The sequence below is a fragment of the Tachyglossus aculeatus genome, chromosome 6 (genome assembly GCF_015852505.1).
Source record: "Tachyglossus aculeatus isolate mTacAcu1 chromosome 6, mTacAcu1.pri, whole genome shotgun sequence".
Classification (NCBI taxonomy): domain Eukaryota; kingdom Metazoa; phylum Chordata; class Mammalia; order Monotremata; family Tachyglossidae; genus Tachyglossus; species Tachyglossus aculeatus.
This window is the reverse complement of record NC_052071.1, coordinates 20068484-20089205: the sequence shown is the minus strand read 5'-3', so window position 1 is coordinate 20089205 and position 20722 is coordinate 20068484. Positions and strand designations below refer to the sequence as shown.

The window sequence follows — 20722 nt, the reverse complement described above, 5'->3', positions numbered from 1 at the left end:
AATCAGTTCTCTCCATCCTATCTAACTTCTCAGATATCCTACATCTCAATTTGCACATTTTGCCCCTCTAAACTACTTTACTCACTGTACCTTGATCTCAACTATCTCAACATTGACCCTGACTTATGCTCCCTTCCCCTTCATGTCCTACAGACCACCACTCTCCTCATCTTTAAAGCCTTACTAAAATTACTTCTTCTCCAACTAAACACTCATTTCCCCTATCCCCCCCCATCCCCATCGACTATGCATTTGGCTGTGAGCTCCTTAAACGGTCTGATACTCACTCTAGCCCCACAGCAATTACATACCTATCCCTATACTCTACTATCCCTTACTTGTAAAATATTTTAATGTCTGCCTGCCCCTCTAGACTGTAAGCTCCTTATGAGCAGGAAGTGTGTCTGCACCTTAAAAAAACATATGTGTTGATAGCAGAGAGGGTCTAGAGAGGAACTACAGAAATAGTTAAAGAAATTGAAAATGGGTCCTAAGAGGAAAGTTTAAAGGAATTGGACATAATATCATTATGATATTTGTTAAGCACTTACTATGTGCCAGGCACTGTGCTAAGTGCTGGGGTGGATATACACAAATCGCGTTGGACATGGTTCCTCGTTCCACATGGAGCTCACAGTCTCAATCCCCATTTTACAGATGAGGTAACTGAGGCACAGAGAAGTTAAGTGCTTAGTACAGTACTCTGCACACTAAGCACTCAATAAATACTATTGATTGATTGACTGATGCTGGAGGAGGTGGATTTAAGGATGGCTTTGACCATGGGGAGAGCTGTGGCTCCAGTTCTTCACCTGGCAAGGGCTTTGTGCCTGAAGAAGCAGGAAACTTGCCTAAACTATGGTCCAGCCAAACTGAACTAAGCAAAGCAGATGATTCTGAAGGGAAAGATTTTCTGGATGAACACCCTGCCTCTGTTCAATCATTTCAAGGCTTTCCTGAAAGTTTTCTGAGTGTGAAGACTAACTACCTTCTCATCCATAATGCAGCCATACCAAATTAGGCTTTGAAATAAGGAGCCCATTCTAGTGTTTTGGCATATTTGAGGGTATTTTCCTCAATTCCAAGGTCTTACTGCTTTCAGCCAACTTCGTTTTATTTTCTGTGGATCCACTAAGTGATCAGCTACCCCTTTATAAAAGTCCTAAATTCCTCTATATACTTGAAAACAGCCACGAAGCCCATCCCCAACTGGCCAGATAGTCTTTATGTCCAATTCCTTTAAACTTTCCTCTTAGGACCCATTTTCCATTTCTTTAACTATTTCTGTAGTTCCTCTCAAGACCCTCTCTGCTATCAACACATATGTTTTTTTAAGGTGCAAAGTCCAAAACAGGACATAGTACATCAATAATGGATAGACTACAAAAGACTATTTCAGACTTTTGCATGTTATACTCCTGTTGTCTCAACACAGAGTCATGGTGGTTTTACTCCTCATGGCACTTCACTGCTGACTCATTCAGCTTCGGATGCATTATGAGTTCCCTTCCCATTCATGCCCGAGTCTTTCCCCATTATATATAGTTTGTTTAACATCCAAATGCACACCTGGAACTTCTCCCTACTGAATTTGTTAGATTATTTTCCAGATTAAGTCACTTAGACTTACTCTGTCCATCCTTCCACAGACAGGATTCTCAGCTTCACCCATAAATCCTCTGATTAGCCTGCTCTCAATTCCTTCCCCCAGGACATCAATAATAATTAATAATAGTAGTTGCATTTGTTAAGCACTTACTGTGTGACAAGCACTGAAGTAAATTCTGGGGTAGGTACAAGATAATCAGGTCCCATGGGTAGGTACAAGATAATCAGTAGAAATAGGAGGGGAAACAGGTACTGAATCCCTGTTTTAAAGATGAGGGAACTGAGGTTCAAAGAAGTTAAGTGACTTACCCTAGGTCCCACAGCAGACAAGCAGAAGAGCTGGAATTAGAAAGCAGGTCCTATGATTCCCATGACCATGCACTTTCCATTAGGCCACGCTACTTTTCAATACTGAGTCAGACCAGACTCAGGACCAGTCCTTGTGCCCCCCCCCCGCCCCCTCCAATCCACTGATTATTATGATTATTGGTATTTGTTAAGCACTTACTATGTGCAAAGCACCATACTAAGACGTGGGGTGGGTAGGTACAAGTTAATTAGGTTGGACATGGTCCCTGTCTCACAAAGGGCTCAACAGTCCAGTTATCCCTGTGGAAAGGAACTGTATCTACCAGTCTACTATATTGTACTTTTCCAAATGCTCTGAACAGTGCTTTGAACACAGTAAGTGCTCGATAAATGCTGTTGATTGATGAATGATGACCAATAACTTGATCCTCAAATCACCTTTAAGCCCCATGTATCAGAAGCTTGCAAATGGATTGGAATGGAATGCCCTACTGCCACCGAGGTAGTTTCACCTACCCACCCCCATATTATGGTCCACCATTATCAGAAAAAGACAATAAATCTGCCTGAGCCTCTGAACATGGATAAGGTGGTCTTAACCAAACAGGTAGAATACTTAAAAGGAAATCCAAACCCAATCAGGCACAAGAGTGTTTGAAGTTTCGAGTCAGGATTGCAAGCTAAATTTGCAGGAGGTGGTCTGAAATTTACATGGTTTAGGGAACTTTTTCTATACAGAATAAACAGCTGAAACTCACTTGCCTCAAAGATGATTATGATCAATGTTTCCCCAGTAGCCTTTCATTCATAGTCTATTTCAGAATTTTAAGCAGCTTCTTACGGCATTTTATTTGGATAAGGAGAACAAATTTAGTTTTCAGTGTTGTGTCTTTTGATGTAAATGGACCTGAGGTAGGGTACTAATGCATTTGTTCATAAAGGAGCTGCACAGATTTGCTCCAGTTTTCAATCACAGAGCAGAGGCATTTGGAAAACAGTTTTTCATTGCAAAATTTGATGCTGGCGCATTTGACTATGGCAAGGGAAAAAACAAACAAACAAAAAAGTCAACCTGGTAAATCCACTTTCTCCAGGAGAACCCTGTGCATTTCACCAGCATTTACTTTCTTAACTCACTGCAGTCCTAAAGGAAGTGGGATAAGATATTCCTGTTTTCACTGGGGAAAAAAAAAAAATATCATTAAACGAATTAAATGATATCCTGGACATCCATGTTGGAGTCGAGAACCGATTCATGGTTCTGACTACCCTTCCGATGCTTCATATCCTTAATAGACGACTGCCAGTTTGGGCATTTTAGTTTGACTGAATTTCTAATTTATACACTGGATTGTATACACCATAGCAAGAGTGACGTGATACATTTTGTCACAACGAGTGAAAAGTAACAGTATAGGACAGAATAGAAGAGCTAATCAATGCAGTCTCCCTAAGGATGTGTCCTTAATCAAGTTATTTCAGTTACAAGATGTGACGAAGACTTTCGTTTAGTTGCTTCAAACCAGATTGTGTTTCCTAAGACTTCAGGGGTTTAAACAATTTGATTTAAGAAGGTCTTTTCTCTCAGAAATTGCCCTCCAAAGAAGAAGGTTATTTTTAATTTCACTCACAGGAATGGTTTCTTATTTTTATTTTTAAAAGAGATGGTCATTAAAGTAAACGTATATGATGAGCTGTCAAATGTCATAGAATCAAAGCACTGAAAAGTTCTCCTTGTTGCAAAAATAATAATTCTCTTTAAATCGGAGTATATTCCTTTTGAACTTTTCATGGTGTTATTATAGGTGAGAAGCATTTCACTCAATCAAAGGTGCTTATTGAGTGTCTACTGTTTGCGGAGCACTGTACTAAGTGCTTGGGAGAGTACAATACAATACAGCTGGTAGACATGTTCCCTGCCCAAAAGGAGCTTATAGTCTAGAGCTTTTAAATTGCAATCCTCAATTCCATGGAGCCAGACAAAATGCTACCTACAGTATTAACAAAGGGATGCAGCATGGGGGAGAGGGAAATGGAGAAAACAGCATGGCATAGCAGAAAGAGCACAGGACAAGGAGTTAGAAGACCTAGGTTCTAATCCGTGCTCTGCCACATGTCTGCTGTGTGACCTTGGGCAAGTCACTTAACTTCTTGATCCCCAGTTATTTCATCAGAAAAATGGGGATTAAGACTGTGAACTCCATGTGGGACACAAACTGTTTCTAACCTGATTATCTTGAATGTAACCCAGTGCTTTAAACAGTGCCTGGCACATAGTGCTCTGCACGCAGTAAGTGCCCAATAAATATGAATGAGTGAACATAGTAAGCACTTAAGTACCACTAAAAAATGCTTTCCATGGAGTCCTTTACTTTCTGTAGAGGCAGAAGTACAGTGTAGAAGTAGCCCCTCTCTAGACTGTGAGCTCCTTGTGGGCAGCGAATGTGTCTACCGATTCTGCTATAATGTACTCTCTCAAGCACTTAGTACAGTGCTCAATCAAAAGCATTAATTGATTGCGGCAAGCCTTATTCTGATGGCACACACAGAGGGAGGAATACCACCTGCCTGTCCCAACCCATTCCCAGTTGGGCCCATCTGGAGACTCCCACCCAAAATACCAGGATGATTGATTCCTCCCTGCTTTGGGAGAGGATTTTCCAAGCCAGAGCCATGGGACCTATCTGGTGACTCTGTGCCTCCCAGTTCACATTTCCACAGCCTTGACTTTGAAGTCTAGGTGTAGAAAAGAGAAATTCCCTGAAAACCAGGATTCCCTGGATCTACAAGGATGAATACAGTGGATCTAGCCAATGTATTCCCCCTCCTTCCTAGAGAGAATCGTTAACTTTTCTCTTAAATGGCTCAGAAATCTCCAGCAAAGGAGGTCTAGACTGCAAGCTTTTGTGGGAAGGGAACATGTCTATCAACTCTATTATATTGTACTCTCCTGAGCACCTAGTACAGTGTTCTGCATGCAGTAAGCACTCAAATATGATTGCTTGATTGAACTCTGCCACACCCATTCCTCACTTCTATATGGCCTCCTGCTGTAACATACGGATTTTTACCCCACTTTCTTGTTTCTCCAAAGATTTGATTCACTACAGCCTCCTTCTGAAGATAAGATAATATTATTGACTATACTATTGAAGAATTGAAGATAATAACTAATAAGAATTAGGGGCCTTGCCAAAGGTTAGTTATAGGCTGAGTCTGAACAAGGCAAGACTAAAATGAACTCAAAAAATATTTTTAGAATCCACATATTTCCTTAATAGATCTAACGCTGTGACTCGGGTTATCGAATATAACAATAATAATAATAATGGCATTTAAGCGCTTACTACGCACAAAGCACTGTTCTAAGCGCTGAATGACAGCATGGTAGCCTAATGCTGGTGTTTTTCTGTTGCAATTTAGCATAGAAAGACAGCTTAAGGTCCTTAAGAACAGGGATGTTTTTTTCTGTAGGATTAAAACTTACCAAGTCCTTGGACTGACTTGGGAATCTGCTGATTGACATTTGCGGCCCTGGGGTGGCGGCAGCTCTGTGCTGGTCCTGAGACCTCACTGTGAGTCTTTCTGAATCATAAGAACTATCCTGAGGCTTTCCAGTGAGGCACTGGGGATTAGGAAGAGAAGGAGGGACTGAGCAGAGAATTGGAGAAGCCAGGCATGATTCCTTGATGGCAACTCCCATCCTGACCTGGGAGTTCCTGGAATGGTCTCCAAGATGGGACTATTGTCTCAGGACCCCAAAGCATAGCTTTGTCTGCACAGTGTCCATAACAATCATGCTTAGAACCAAATGTTAGTTGCCCTAGGCAGATTTTGTCAAAAAGAGAAGTTTTCCAGCAGAAAATTCCTTTCCAAAATTGCAACTGACCTCGTCCAGTGAATCCAGGAGAACCCAGGAGTCCTCACTCACCGCTCCAGCTGTAAATCATAATCTGCCAAACAAGAAAGATTTTAAATCCAAAATATGTCATTGGTGTTTACAGACGTTTTTAAATAGCCTTCTTAAGGGTGCTTGATTCTTTGCCTACAGTTTTGATTCATCCAATTAAAACCCCAACCCCAAAGATCTCCTACGCAAACTCTCCTTATCCTACCACATGAGGTATTACAAGGAAGGAGCAAAAAAACAGTAGTCAGCTGCCTTCCACACCACAGGCCTCTCAGTGACAAACCATCAGCCAGGTGGGAAAACCCAAATGTGAAGAGCCATTATGGTTGGCCCTGGGGGCATTGTGAGTTGAATTCCTTCTTGAGTTTCAGGTAATAATATCCACCTCATACTGCTCCTTTCTCCTGCTAGCTTGCTTGTATCCTTGTGATGAGCTGGGTTACTACCCTATCTGCATGCTCTTAATCTTTCTGCCACCTTCAAGAAGTCATTTATCTTTCCAGGCTCTGCTATGATCAGCTTTAATGGGCCAACTGAATGCAGAGATCTGTACTGGGCTCTTGGGGAGAGACAGCTGTAGATAAAAGTATGCTGTCCTCAGAAAACATTCAGTCTAATGGGGGACAGAGACAGTCATAGTGCCAAACGTGATAGGAAAAATAGGGAAAGAATATAAATGCAAATTATAAAAACGAGAGTTAGGAATGAACTAAACAACACGACTTTTAATGGGTAATGGGATGACATGAGCTGGGGGGTGAGGATGGGGCAATTATCCCTCAGAGAGGTCACTTTCATGGTTAATTCCTCAGAGAGTGAACAGAGGAGGGACATGGAGGAAAAAAATGTTAATGGAGATGTTTGAAGAGAAATGTCAGGAAGGGGGTAAACATTTATAAGGAGGAAACATTAACAGGTAAGGAGGCTTCTGACTTGAGGCTGCAAAAAGGACTTCAACCAATCAATCAATGGTATTTATTGAGCACTTACTGTGTTTAGAGCACTGTACTGAGCACTTGGGAGGTCACAACTAAGTTACCTGCCCACAACTAGCTAATAGCTTTCAACAGAAAGAAATTAAGAAGAGAGGAAAACCACTTGTTCCTAAATTTTCTTTTCAGTCCTTGCATGAATCTCATGGTCTGTAGCATCAGATCACCAAAATCATTACATTCATAATAAAGAATAGTACATATGAGGAAAAGCACAGTTACTGAATCAGATCAGTCCTGACTACCATCGCCCCTGCAATAAAGTTGGTATGACATTTTTTATGTTATTTGTTAAGTGCTTCTACGTGCCAGGCACTGTACTAAGCAATGGGGTAGATAGAAGATAATCAGGTTGGATAAAGTCCATGTCTCACCTGGGGCTCACAGTCTTCATCCCCATTTTATGGATGAGGTCTCTGAGACACAGAGAAGACAAGTGACTTGCCCAAGCTCACAAAGCAGACGAGTGGCAAAGCCGGGATTAGAACTCAGACCCTTCTGACTCTGAGGCCCGTGCGCTACCCACTAGGTCATGCTGTTTCTCTGTGAGCTTACTAACCATATCATTGACCTGCTAAATTATCTGCCCATGGATTTCTGTCTCCTTTTGCTGACCCTGACATCGTCAGCCACAGGATAGTATCTCCAGATGTAAGGGATAAAGAGGCAAGAGGATACTGGCTTTTCTGAAAGGGTTTGAGAGTTTTATAGCCAGCATAAAGTAATAGCATATTACTCTCAGCTCTAATGAGGATGAGGTTTTGAATGTTTGTACAATGCTAACTCAGAGAAAAGCACCCCATGTCAAGTGGTATTACAGTAGGAAAAACCTCCTGCCAATTTAATCCATACTAAATTTCAACTCATCAGCTCTTCGAACATCGGTCTTCTGAACATTAAACACTTTCCTACTGCTGGTACCGGGATGGTAAGAGAGGAAATGAAATCTGCTTTTTGTTAGAATGTTCTAATGGGCCATCCTGGCTCCCATATTTCTTTTAAAGCTCCTTCTCGGATCTCTCTCCTTCTCACACATACTTACATATAGCTCACAAGTTCTCTCACTTGTAAGGGTAGCGGTTACGATCTTAGAGAAGCAGCACGGCCTAGCGGAAAGAGCATGAGCCTGTCAGTCAGAGGACCCGGGTTCTAATTCTGATACTGCCACATCACTGCTGTGTGACTCTGGGCAGTCACGTCACTTCTCTGGGCCACAGAGACCTCATCCGTAAAATGGGGATGAAAACTGGGAGCCCCATGTACCATAGTTCCCTCATCTACTGAAATGGGGATCCAATAAATGCTCTCCCTCATAATTCAACCATAAGCCTCACATAGACCTGATTATCTTGCATCTACCCCATTGCTTAGGATAGTGCTTGGCACATAGTAAGCGTGTAACAAAAACCAAAATTATTATTATTATTATCTTATGCTGTAGCTGAATGGGCAAATGGCCTGAGTTGTGCAAACATTAGGTGTAGAACTGATACTTTCCCAACTGCCATCATGTTTCCTCACATGAGGGCCCAGGACAACTTGAAATGGAAAAATAAAATTGCCTGCCAAGCTGAATCAAGAGTGAGACCTGAACTGGCAGAATTTAATCACTCCATGATATCACAGTGCTGTAGGAAATGTTGGTGATCTGTTTCTAGACTAAATTTCTACCTGAAACAGTTTCTTTTCATGACAGCACGATTTTGTAGATACCTTACTTGGTGGTTTCTCACCAATTTGTTAATGGTGAGATAATCCCTAATAATAATAATAGGGATAATAATCCCTATTCAAATAAGGTAAATCAAATTCAAATAAAAGGCCAAAGTCTCTTCCTTTGTTTTCTGCCAGGGATTTTACTTCTGTACAAATTCTACAGCAACCATATCTAGGAGACAACGCCAATAGAATTTTCTTGACAAGCACTTGACCTTTTTTGCTGAACATTTTACCACACTTTGACAGTACAAAAATGATACATATCACCCATGTTTTCTATCAGTTGCCGATAAAGGGTTTGCTTGCATAACTGCCCTGAAACAGTAAAGATGGTAAGCCTCTGGAGAACACTGTTACACTATAGGAACGGTCTCCAGCTGGGAAAATTATAAAGGTATCCTTCCTAAATTGAGAACTAATTAGATTAGAGTGATCCCTAAAGATACTTGGTATAAGCATACAAAATGGAAACAAATGGGAGTTTGGGACATAGCTAGAGAAATCTGAAGGATGGAGTATAGGGTAGACTGACTACTGAATCTCTTCCAAAGGACGTACGGGGTAAACTGAAACAAGTCACTAAATCTCATTGTGCTTCCGTTTTTCAACTGTAAAGTGGGGGTCGGGGTGCTGTAATGGATAGGTAATTAGCTGAGATGCTGAATTATGATACATGTTGCTAGGCACTATCCTAAATGAGATCAGCTGCCATGCCATGGAAGTAGAAAAACAGTTTCTTTGACCACCAGCTTTATGAGGATTTTCAGCCCCAGTCATAACCCAAGAAGCTCTGAATTTTTCCTCTTAGTTTTTCCTGTTTGGCTGTCATCCTAAACTTATGAAGTATCGTATCTGTGCCTGCTGATTACAGCTTGTATGGTTTTTTGGTTGAACAGTTTCTTGAAATGTATTTTTTCCCCTCAGTTTGAAACAGTTTGGGTTCATTTCCAGATCTAAGCACTGTGGATTTTCTTTTTTCAAGAGTAAAATCTCCAAGAGAAGTAGATTGTTTTTCAGCTTATCTAAAGAACTAAGGCCTTTAAGCTGGTGCCTAAATGCCTTAAGGATTTTTCTGAGTCTTTTAGATATGAGCCTGCATGACTTCATCTGAGGAGGTCATCATGTTTTACCTATATTTATTATCCCCGATTTACAGCTGTGGAGACTGAGGAACCAGACATCAAGTAATAGGCTTCCACGCCCTCACATAACTTAGCGATCTCTCACTTTTGAGTGGTGGGCTCTAGATAACTCCTCTCCCATGGTGAAGACACCGTAGCTTCTTTGCTGACATTTCTCTATCACCACAAAATAAAGCACGCTCCCTTACAAATGCCAGGACTAGAAAAACCTGGCTGACCCTGAGGCGCATAGGGTCAAAGGGCAGAGTTCCCCAGAGTTTATTGAGGGTCCAGGGGGTTATTGTGCTGTGACACCATCATGCAGTGAGTCCAACCCCAGCTCTGCACTGCTGCCACCCAAGTCCACTCCAGAGTTCCTGCAAGAAGTGGGTTGTCCTGGTGTCAAGTGAGCTGGGAATTGAAGCTGAAACCTTGACACCTCCTAAAGGGGTCTGAGACAGTGGAGGATGGGGCTTCCCTTTTCCTGAAGGACCCAACTTGGAGGCAGCAGGTGTGAATGGAAAGAACGTGGAGCCTGGGAGTTAGGAAACACGGGTTCTAGTCCTGGCTCGGCCCCTGGCCGGCTTTGTGATCTTGGGCAAGTCACTGTGGGCCTCAGTTTCCTCATGTGTATGACGGGGATTAAACAGCTGTAATCCCTCGTAGGCCGAGAGGCCCATGTGGGCCAGGACTCTGTGGCTGACTGGCTTATCTTCGATCTCCATCGGCACTTGCAGTGTAAATGCTTAATAAAAACCATTATTATTACATTCCCCTCCCTCACCAAACTGGGATGAAGTAGTCCCTAGGAGCTGGAGGAAGCCCTGCGCTCTGTGCTGCTGCTGCTACCACTTTTGCAAACTGCTCCAGCCCAAAACATGATTCCTCCTAGGAGGCAAAGTGGGATCCGGGGCCTGAGATAGTGACGCATGATTCCCGATCCCCTCCCAGCTCCCAAAGCTTCCTAGTGGTGCTCAGACCTGGGCTGCCATGGCCTACTCTGAGGCAGAAGAGGCCCCATGACCTTCGTGTCTCCCTGGCTATTTCTCAAAGGGTTCCACCTGCACAAGAACCAGAAGGGTCACTCATCTAGAAAAGCAGTGTGGCCTAGTGGAAAGAGCACAGCTTGGAGCCAGAGGACATGGGTTCCAATCCTGGCTCGACCAATTGCTTGCTGTGTGACCTTGGGGAAGTCACTTAATTTCTCTGAGCCTCAGCTTCCCCAACTGTGAAATGGGGATTAAATAGCAGCTCCCCCTCGTACTTAGACTGTGAGGCCCCTGGCCCCTTAACTTCTATCTACCCCAGTCCTTAGAGCAGTTCTTGACACACAGTAAGGGCTTAACAAATATTATAACAATAATAATAATAATAATAATAATAACAACTTATGTTCTATTCCCACCTTCCTCTAACCCTGATTAGAGGGTAAAGCCAAATAGAATTCACTTTGGCTGCCTGAAAAGCTCTACTGGGGACCCAGATTATGCCCCAGGAGAAAGAGAGGCAAAATGCTAATCCTATCTAGGAATATACGCAACAAAATTGGGATGATGGGGGTGATGAGAGTAGGGGGCAGGACCATGCACACTTTAGTTTTCCCTACATTCTTTTCAAGTTGAGCTTTTCCATCTCCCTTATGGATATCTGGTTCCAAGGCACTATAGTTTAACATCATCTTCTTTCCCCATTCAAACAGGTTCCCTCAAAATATTTTGTACAAGACAAAGAAATCTTCAAAGTCAAAGTAAGACTCAGAGATTCCAGCTGAAGGTGCACATGCAGAAATATCTTTCTGGATCTGATTACCCATCCCCCTCCATTTTTAGTATCATCCCCAACTTCCCAAAGCTTAAGAAGCAAGTTATTCTGTAAGGGATAAAATGCACTGAAGCCTGGTGCCTGCATGCCCATCTGCTGGACAGAATGCATTTCACCACTTCTTGTCCTTCTAATGTCAGGCTCCCACCTCCACCCCCACTGCTGCTCTGCCAGCTCCAGGCCCCAGGCAGGTTGGTTGGCAGGAGAAAGAAGGGCTAGTACAGATCTGCTAGCAGCTCCAGAGAGCATTCAATCAATCAGAAGTATTCATTGAGCACCTACTGTATGCAGAACACTGCTCTAAAAGCTTGGGAGAGTTCAATAGAGTCAGTCGATACGATGCCTCACTCAAGGAGTTTACAATCTAGCAGAACAGAACAATCAACTAGTGACAGACTCCTGTGACGAACAGGAGACTCATGCAAGTCAGTCTCATGTTGGGAGGATGGAGTGGGGGGGCGGGGGAATGGGAGGGGAATGGTTCCCCAAAAGCACTGGGGTAGCTAAAGGATCGTAGGATCAGACCCTTTCCTATCCCAAAAGGAGAAGACTGTGTCAGAGACTAACCCCTGCACTGAAGGACAACACAGAATACTATCTGCAAAAGTTCCAAGTCAGCTCACAGAAACTTATTTCCTCTCAAGTGATCGCCTCTCAAATTTCTACTTTTGCAATTGGGAAGGAACGTAACCCTGCCCTCTCCAGGGTTATGGGAAGGAGCACGGCCTAGTGGAAAAAGCACGGGCCTGAGATTAGAGGATCCGGGTTCTAATCCCAGCTCAACCACTTACCTCTAGACTGTAAGGTCATTATGGGCAGGGAATGTTTCTGCTATATTGTATTCTCCCAAGTGCTCAGGACAGTGTTCTGCACAGTGCAAGCGCTCCATAAGTATGATTGATTGATTACCTGCTATGTGTCATTAGTCAGGTCACATAACCTCTCTGTGCTTCAGTTCTTTCATCGACAAAATGAAGATTCAATGCCTGTTCTCCCTCTTACTTGGACTGGGAGCCCCCTGTGAGCCCTGATAATCTTGTATCTACTCTAGGGCTTAATATGTGCTTGGCACTATTAACTGCTTAAATATCACGATTATTATTAGTAGTAGTAGCAGTAGTAATAAAGATTATAAAATAATAATAATAACCACTCACCATGCTCCTGTCCACCACCCTCAAGTCCAGCCATTCACAGTTCTCTCGGCTCTCCAGCCAACCCTCCTCCTCATACTCCCCAACCCACCTTCCCTAATGTTCTACTCTTTTTTAATTGATACTTTGCTTTGTTTTACAATAGCTCCTATGCAGCAGAGTTCTCCTGGGTAGCCTTCCTCCTGCTGCCTCCACAGACCCCAAGGTCACTGCCACACTGGTGGTCCCCTGGGGGCTGCAAAACCAGGAGCCCAGGCTAGGCAGGAGTGAGATGGGGACAGGGAGGGTGTGCGGGGGAGATGGTCTGAGGCAGAACAGGAAAAGCAGACTACCGAGAAGGCTTCGCCCCTGCCCTCTCTGCTCCCAAACCACTACCCTCTCTGTCCACATCCCACTTTGCCCAGCCCAGACCGCCTGGCTTCACAGCCCTGGGAGACGGAGACCACCAGCCCTAAAAATGGCTGGGATGACAGCAGGAGCAGAAGCAATGAGAGCCCCTAGATAAACCAACAGTAGAGGAGCTGTCAAAAAATGCAATCAGTTAAAGGATATCGGCTAGAGGAATAGAAAAGGGAGCCTCGGCTGGGGAGTGGGGGTCAGGGCAGGCAGAGGTAGGCCCAGGTCTATGGACTTCAGAGGGGGTGGGATGAGCCTTGCATAGTCAGTCCACTGGGAAAGGGCGTCGTAGGGTGAATGGCTTCGAGGGTTCCCCGTGCTGATGGTGTCTTCTGAAACCCTTGAGACTGAGCTGGCTGAGGAGTCAGATCGTGTCAGTACGGTAAAGACAGAAAGATTCCTGTTATTAAGCTAATGCCACGCTCACATGACAGAAGGAGTGAACGGTAAACCATGCTAAAAGTTTAACCGAGACCCGTCGCCCAGTCTGATCTTGAGGACGAAGGAATGTACTGCTTCTCTTTTTCAGCTTAGATGCATGCCTCCTTAGCTGGGAAAGAACTTCAGTTCCACCTGTACATCTGTGTCTCGGGAGGGGAGGGGTGGAGAGAGGGGGTATCGCCTATCAGCAACAGCACTTCCTAAATAAAGGGTGAGGAAGCAACTCAGTTTCTATGCCTATGGCCTTAGAGCCCAAGACCCTATTCCATTCCGCCTCTCCGTCGATACCGTGTGGCCAAAACACCACGCTTTCTGTCTGGTAGTACAACAAGACACCCTGTTAGACCAAACTTGACCCACCACCCCAAAGCTTCCAAGAGCTGCCAAATGATTGCACCGAGAGGGGAGACCCAAGAGCTGCTTTTGATGTTTTGTTTTTTTTTTTCCAATCATCGTATTTAACAGTGTGTGCCGATTACTCAAAGCGATATGGGCAGGTCCTGGTAATGTAGTGTTGCTCTAGCGTTAACTTACAGTGATGATCAGGTTGCCTGCAGTGTAATTACTCTGTGGCCAGGACCCCTGCTTTATCGCTTTGTATAGTTTTAAAGTCGTTTAAAGCTTGAATAACATAAAATAACATAATATAATGTTATTTATGTTATTTCCCACGTGAAGAACTCCCGTAAACCTTGCAGTATTGAAACTCAGTGAACAAGGCATCTTAGACAAGCTGAAAAACAAATGGTGGTACGATAAGGGTGAATGTGGTGCCAAGGACTCCGGAAGTAAGGTCAGTCGCTGAAGGTCTTTTCGTACTGATTAGCAATCCCATTTTGACCCACTGTTTGTTCATACCCAAAATGGCTTTCAGAAACCTTGACGTTTGACATTTTGATGGTTCGAGCGGAGAGTAGGGAAAAAAGACAACCCAACTACGACAAGCATTTCCTCTCTTACAGCATCACCCACTTTAGTTGAAAATACCTTTTGGCTCTTCAGATATTGTGCTGGTGAAAAGAGAAAGCGGCATCTGTCTAGCCTGGTCTCTGTAAGCAAAAATTCCCAGCCTCATCCCAGAGGGTACATTTACTTAGTCCAGTTATTGATTGTGTTACCAGCTCCCTGAAGTCATATTTCTCTAAGACCACATTGTAATTCAAATTTCTGAACACAACCGTATGTCTGTTTAAGGATATGCCAGAAGCAGATCATAATACTGATCACGAAACACTCCTCCCTCACACACCCCAAGAAAGTTAAACTTTCCACTGGACTGCGGTTTTCGCTTTAATTAATATTGCATCGCAGTTAATTCACCTTGTGAATTTCAGACATTCCTTCTTTTCTCTGCTTTGAACCATTTTGCTACTGCATAAACGAATCCCACACCTGAATTCAGCAATTGTGGTCCTTGGGATTACGGTTGCTACCACTGAGACTGTAATGTCAAGAGGCATTTCTTTCTTCAAGAAACTTGAAACACATTTTCAAAAATGAAATGACAGATATTTTACATGTAATGAAACACTTCTCAATTTGCTAAGTAGCTTTGCAAATTTACCTAAGATAAAATTTCTGCCCATGCACCAGGAGAAATTAAATAAGTGATACCGACAACTTTTTTAAAAACAAATAACCTAATAGAAGTTGTTATTGATCTGGGTGAGTACTATCTGCTAGACTATGGAACAGAGATTATCTATCTCCTGTGGCAGGGAAGTGTTCTATTTAGCAGCAGGTGTTCTGTCAAACTTAATCTCCCATTAGTTCTGCAAGCCACTCCAATTGGCTTCTGAATGTGGGATGAGGTGATGGGACTTGGTCCTAAAAGGAAAAGGCACAGGGGGGTGGAAGGATGTTCCTTCCAGTTTCAATTTTTTTTTCAGCTAAAAGTTTGAAGTACTACGCCTCTGCGTACGAATGCTCCTACCAGCAATGAATTCTTAGCTCTTGAGCTCCCGCTGAAACAAGGGCTATGCTTCACTGGCAATATTTCTGTGTGCACAATTCAATTCAGCAGCAAAATGGTTCTGATATTCTCTTAGGCCAATTACAAAACTCGTCCTTTTTAGTGAAAGACTTTTATTCTTCTCCCTGCATGTCCTACCTTAAAGGTGGGACTATGACTGCAGTCTTCCATTATTCAGCAGCCAATTACTTTGCTTTCTCACTTCCCAGACAGCTGAGTCAGGCCTGCATAGTTTGACTTGAAAGTAACTGACCGTCTTCTTCAGAGATTTAAAAAAAAATTAAAAACTAAGTAAAAACCTGAGAAGTTTAGCATGAAAGAAATAATTACTACATTCACTGAGGATTATGACAAAAAAAAAAAATTCCTTTCCCTCCCATTGTCAGCCTGGAAAGCCTACTTGATTTGTACAGTCTTCCTCAAATACAAATAAGCCTCTAAATTGCACTGAATTCTTGGAAGATGTGATTGAGCAATCTCTTTTTGCTGCAGATCTAAGCCAGCTTTAAGAGTTGGCTTGCTCAACAATTTTGTGCTATGACACATTCTTAGCTACCAACTCTCACCCAGGACTCCGGGAAGGAGGAAGTAGCCCTGAAAAATAAACCTGAAAAAAGAAGGTCCCGGGTCACATCATCTTAATACTCTCGCCTGTTGCCTCTGAACTGAATGATTTGGGAGGGTCAGGGAGCAAAAGGGGGCTTCAAGTTCCAGAATGAGAAAGAGAGCTTAGCGGAGACCTGTGTACTGAGTTATTTACAATTAGGACAGTCCTGTACTGTTACATAGTGTTATTGACTCTCCTGCTGCCTTTGTTTTTGCACAAGAACTAACCAAATTGTTCATCTCTCTTAGGACAAGACAAGTGCTCTGAGCCTGAGCAATGTGGCGGGAGTATTCTATATACTTGTTGGAGGCCTGGGGCTTGCCATGATGGTTGCTTTGATAGAATTCTGTTACAAGTCACGGGCAGAGTCCAAACGAATGAAACTCACAAAGAACACACAAAACTTTAAGCCTGCTCCTGCTACCAATACCCAGAATTACGCTACTTACAGAGAAGGCTACAACGTTTATGGAACAGAAAGTGTTAAAATCTAGGGGTACGGCTAAGGTTGAGTAAGCTAATCAGCTCATTTTTGCCTATTGATTCCTTCCTTTTTTTATTTTTACCCCAGTGATAGCGCTTGTGCGACTGTGACTGTGATAGCTCGTACTCTGGGACATTTTTATATATTCAATGGTGTATGTGATTAGATTTTAGCAAAACACTAGGGCTCTGCTTTTTTTTAGCTGGAAAGTGATTTCTAGAGTCCCTAGGTAGTGTTACATTAAATGAAGAATTCAATTGTGCCTTTTATTCCCCTAAATCAGATTTGAATCTGTTTTTTTAATGGTAGAGTGGAAATTGATGATAAAATTTGTAGCAGAATGATTCTTTGCCATTTAAGTAGTTGAGCAATTCCAAGAGGTTGGATGAGTCTTTCCATTTTGCCCCCCCCTTTTTTTTTTTTAAATGAGAGGCTGATGGCTAAAAAGCCCTGAAAAACAGCACACTAATCAAGAACAATGGTTTCAAGGCGCCAGTACTGTCACCTCTACAGTGACACGGTTGGCATTCGGGAATCCAAGACACTGAGACACACTGGACATCACATGCATCACATCAGGAATGCATCATTCGCTGATCTCACCTAAGCACAGAGAATTTTCCCAGAGGGCCCCAACCCTCACACTTGCTCCACAGTCACTGCGTTCCCCCTCCGGAGTCCAAATGACCATGGGTGCCATGCCTGAACCGTAAACCTCAGCAGCAGAAGCTGAGAAAGAAGGTGGCCTGGGGATGAAAGTAAAAAGAAAAAAAAAAAACCAAAACCCTTGACATTAAGGAATCTGGTATGCATTTGTACCGGACAGGAAAGAGACCAGCTGAAAACCAGACTGTCCAATAAAGAAGACCCATACAACTGGTGCCCTTGGTCAACTTCAAGGCAGTACCAGGGGCAATGAGCACCCCAACTATCAGCTCTTCAGCAGAGACATGAAATGAAGTTTAATCAGGTAGCAATTGGACAGAGCTGAAGCAGTCTCTCTCCCTCCCCTCACCCTCCCTGTCGTAAGAATAGATACTGCCCTTTTCATTCAGATGAGAACGTGCATTCTCCCTTGCTGCTTTTGGTTTTCTCAGTTCTTAAAACTGCTCTCCCTGGACCTCCCAGCCTTTGGGTGTTGCTCCAATACCCCATCACCCAATTCCCTGTGGAGAGGCTAAGTGACTTGGCTCAATCTGCCCTTGGATAGCCACAAGATATTGACTCTAAGGTTCACAACAAAGAGTAGATTATCCTTTAGGTACTAGAATGCACATCATCCATTTGGCCAGTGTAGAGGCAATCCTCACCAGTTAGTCATTCCTCATCGAACAGTTTCCTGAACTTTCCTGTTTGTTTTGCAGATTCCCCCGCTGTCGGAAGCACGTCGAAAGAGAAGCAGCTGAGAACGTTGGCTACTTCTGCTCGAGTCGGTTTTACGCTGTCCTTGGTGTCGGGCATGACACATGTATTGCTGATGGTGCAATGAACTTTTAATAGGAAAAACTGATTTTCTTTCTCCTTCAGTGCCTTATGGAACACTCTGAGACTCACAACAATGCAAACCATCACTGAAATATTCTTGCTTTGCTTGAAAAAAAAAATGGACATACAAAATTCTAGTATGTGGGAAAAAAATATTCTTGTAAAAAAAATTCAACAAAAAGCCATCCTTTGATACCACTGCACAGTCTATGAACTTCATGTTCTTTAAAAAAAAAAGTCAGAATCAGCAAGTACCCCAACCAGTCTAAAAATAATTCACTCTTTTTGATTAAAAAAAATAAATCTCTGACTCCCTTTGCCTGGGAATACAGACTGGCAATTCTTAGGGGATCTGCTGACTACAGGTTTTTGGTAGTTCCAATTGGTGGCAATTTTCTAGAAGTCCTGAAATCCTTCCATGTTATTAAAACGTATATCAGAAAAAGGTGAATTTAACATTGAGAAAAGGACATTCAAACACTTCTCAAAATGGACTAAATTAGAATTCCTGTGGATGCTTAAAAACAACTGACTTGGGAAAGAGGTTGGTCCCTCCCAAGTCTGTAGGGAGATGAACTGAGCTGTAAAGCTACTCTGTGTAGCACATTAACAGGACACTTTATCAGGCATACTTATGGGTGCTTTATTTGCAAGGTGTAAAAAGGCTTTCAAAGAAGCCAAAGATTTAGGTCCATCTCTTTATTTTTGTTGCTCAACTATATATTTTCATTAAAAATAACTGCACTTATTTAATATTGAGGTGAGTGAAGTGCTTCATAGACACGGCCAGCCTGATAACACTGTGTTTCACTCTGCTTCTCAGATCATTCTACTTGGAAAATGTACAGAGAAAGCAGGAAAGTGTCTCAACTCCAGCCTTCCGTGTCACCCTGCAATTCCATGATCTAAATTTATTCTCACTATTTTAGTTCTACCAGCTTTCGCCAGGAGTTCCAAGACTCCTCATGAAGAGATGCATGTGTCCTTTTCTATTTTGCAAAGACTAAACTGTGTTCCAAATTCTATCGCTTAAACATAGGTCCTCAGCACTCCTCATTGCCAGGTTCTCCAATATGGGCAGTCCCTCCACCTTAACTCTGCCAGAAGACTATTTAAACTGTATCTTTTAAAAAAAGGAAACCGCATTCTGTAGGAAACAATTTGAAGAAGTCAAGGAAGTGTTTGCATACTAATTACCTCTTCTATAACAACCTATGCTTTCTGTAGTTCAGTAGTCTTATCTCATTGATAATGTGCATTGGGAAGTCACTAGAAAGAAATGATAATGAGCAAGAATTCATTTGGAAAGCAGGACCCTTGGACTCTTAGTTTACTCACAGTGTATCTGACCTTTCTTCCAAAGGAAAAGTGTAATATAGATAAACTTCCATTCCAAAAATAATTTCATAAGCGAAAAATTAACTGGTCAAATTTTTAAAAATGATATTGAACAAGAGAAAATTGTTGTGTTGTTCTTTTTTTTTCATCAAACTGTGATTTTCAGCTCTGAATGCTATAAAGTTCCCCAGAGGGAAGCAAAAACAGTGCGATTTAAAAAGTTGTATTAAAAAAAATCAAATTTTTTCTTAGATGCTGTATAAAGAGAAATGTATGTTTATCAAATCAAATCAATTTTTAAGAGTGGAAACTTCACTGAGGTGGAGAGGTTTGGTAATTGGTTTGTTATTTTTTAAAAACTTGCATGTAAAAACAAAAAAAAGTGTTGGTTGCTTCAAAGTCCTGCTACTAACTTCAAGCTATGGGAGTTCAGCAGTAGTTACTTGAGGATTTTTTCCTATATTTTTCTTTTGTCGTTAGAACTGCACTTCAGTGAACAGAAAAATTGCCAAGCAAATTAATGGCTGTAAAAGCATAAACTGCATGTGTGGGCATAAATTACCAGGCCTCATTTTAATGAGGTGTTGTACAAAGAGTTTTAATACATTTTGTAAATAAAACTGTAAAGAAAACAACATGTCTGTGTGTTAACTAAGTGTCTGTGATTCACCTGGATGAGGGGACAGGTTAGGATGCCTTCTCATTTGTTTTCCTTCTCCCAAAAGGCAACAGTTGGGTCACCTCCAGGGAAGGGGGCAAAACAACCTCTTCCACCCCTTACCCCAGGCCTATCTAATGCACTGGTCCTAAGTCAGTCCGGCTAAATGGACCAAAAAGGAAGGGAGCAAACCGACCATGTAAACTCTGGAGCAAATTGGGACCAAATAAAGATTTAAATGCTCCTTTGGTTGCCACAGAGATAAGGTAGAACTTAAACATAAAAATACTACTACTATTTGAGTGTACGCATATCCTTCACCTGTATGTTCAGTCTATTATTTTCAGAAATTCACCCTCACCAAAACAAAAAAAAATTTCCAGGGAACTTCAGTTGATGCCTTAGAAAAATCCTAGTAGTGACTGTGGCCACCCTAATTCCTCAATGTGATTCACCATTTCTTGCCTATTTGCCTAATGCACAGAGTTCCCCTGGACAGGCCTGGAGAGGCTGTTCATCAGAAGGGAGGGAATGTGCTAGACACCCCCCACTACATCTCTGATTTCCCTGGCCCACCCCCACTGTAACACCCCCCTTGACAGAACCAAAAGTGCTAGGCCCTGGTATGCTGAGCAGAAGATGGGCCGTATCCACTGGCAAACAAGGACACTGGACATCAAGAATGAGGATCAGATGCAGGGACCATC

General features: G+C 42.6%; 1 protein-coding gene across 1 annotated transcript in view; it reads left to right on the top strand.

Moving 5' to 3' along the window:
• The window catches only part of GRIA3 (glutamate ionotropic receptor AMPA type subunit 3), a 115146-nt gene extending 95169 nt beyond the window's left edge, over positions 1–19977 (top strand). The window contains exons 11-12 of the mRNA XM_038747703.1: positions 14150–14264; positions 16299–19977. Of these exons, the coding sequence (XP_038603631.1) occupies positions 14150–14264; positions 16299–16544 (361 nt within the window). The 3' untranslated portion in view covers positions 16545–19977. The remainder of the gene's footprint in view (positions 1–14149; positions 14265–16298) is intronic.
• Positions 19978–20722: the final 745 nt, after the last annotated feature.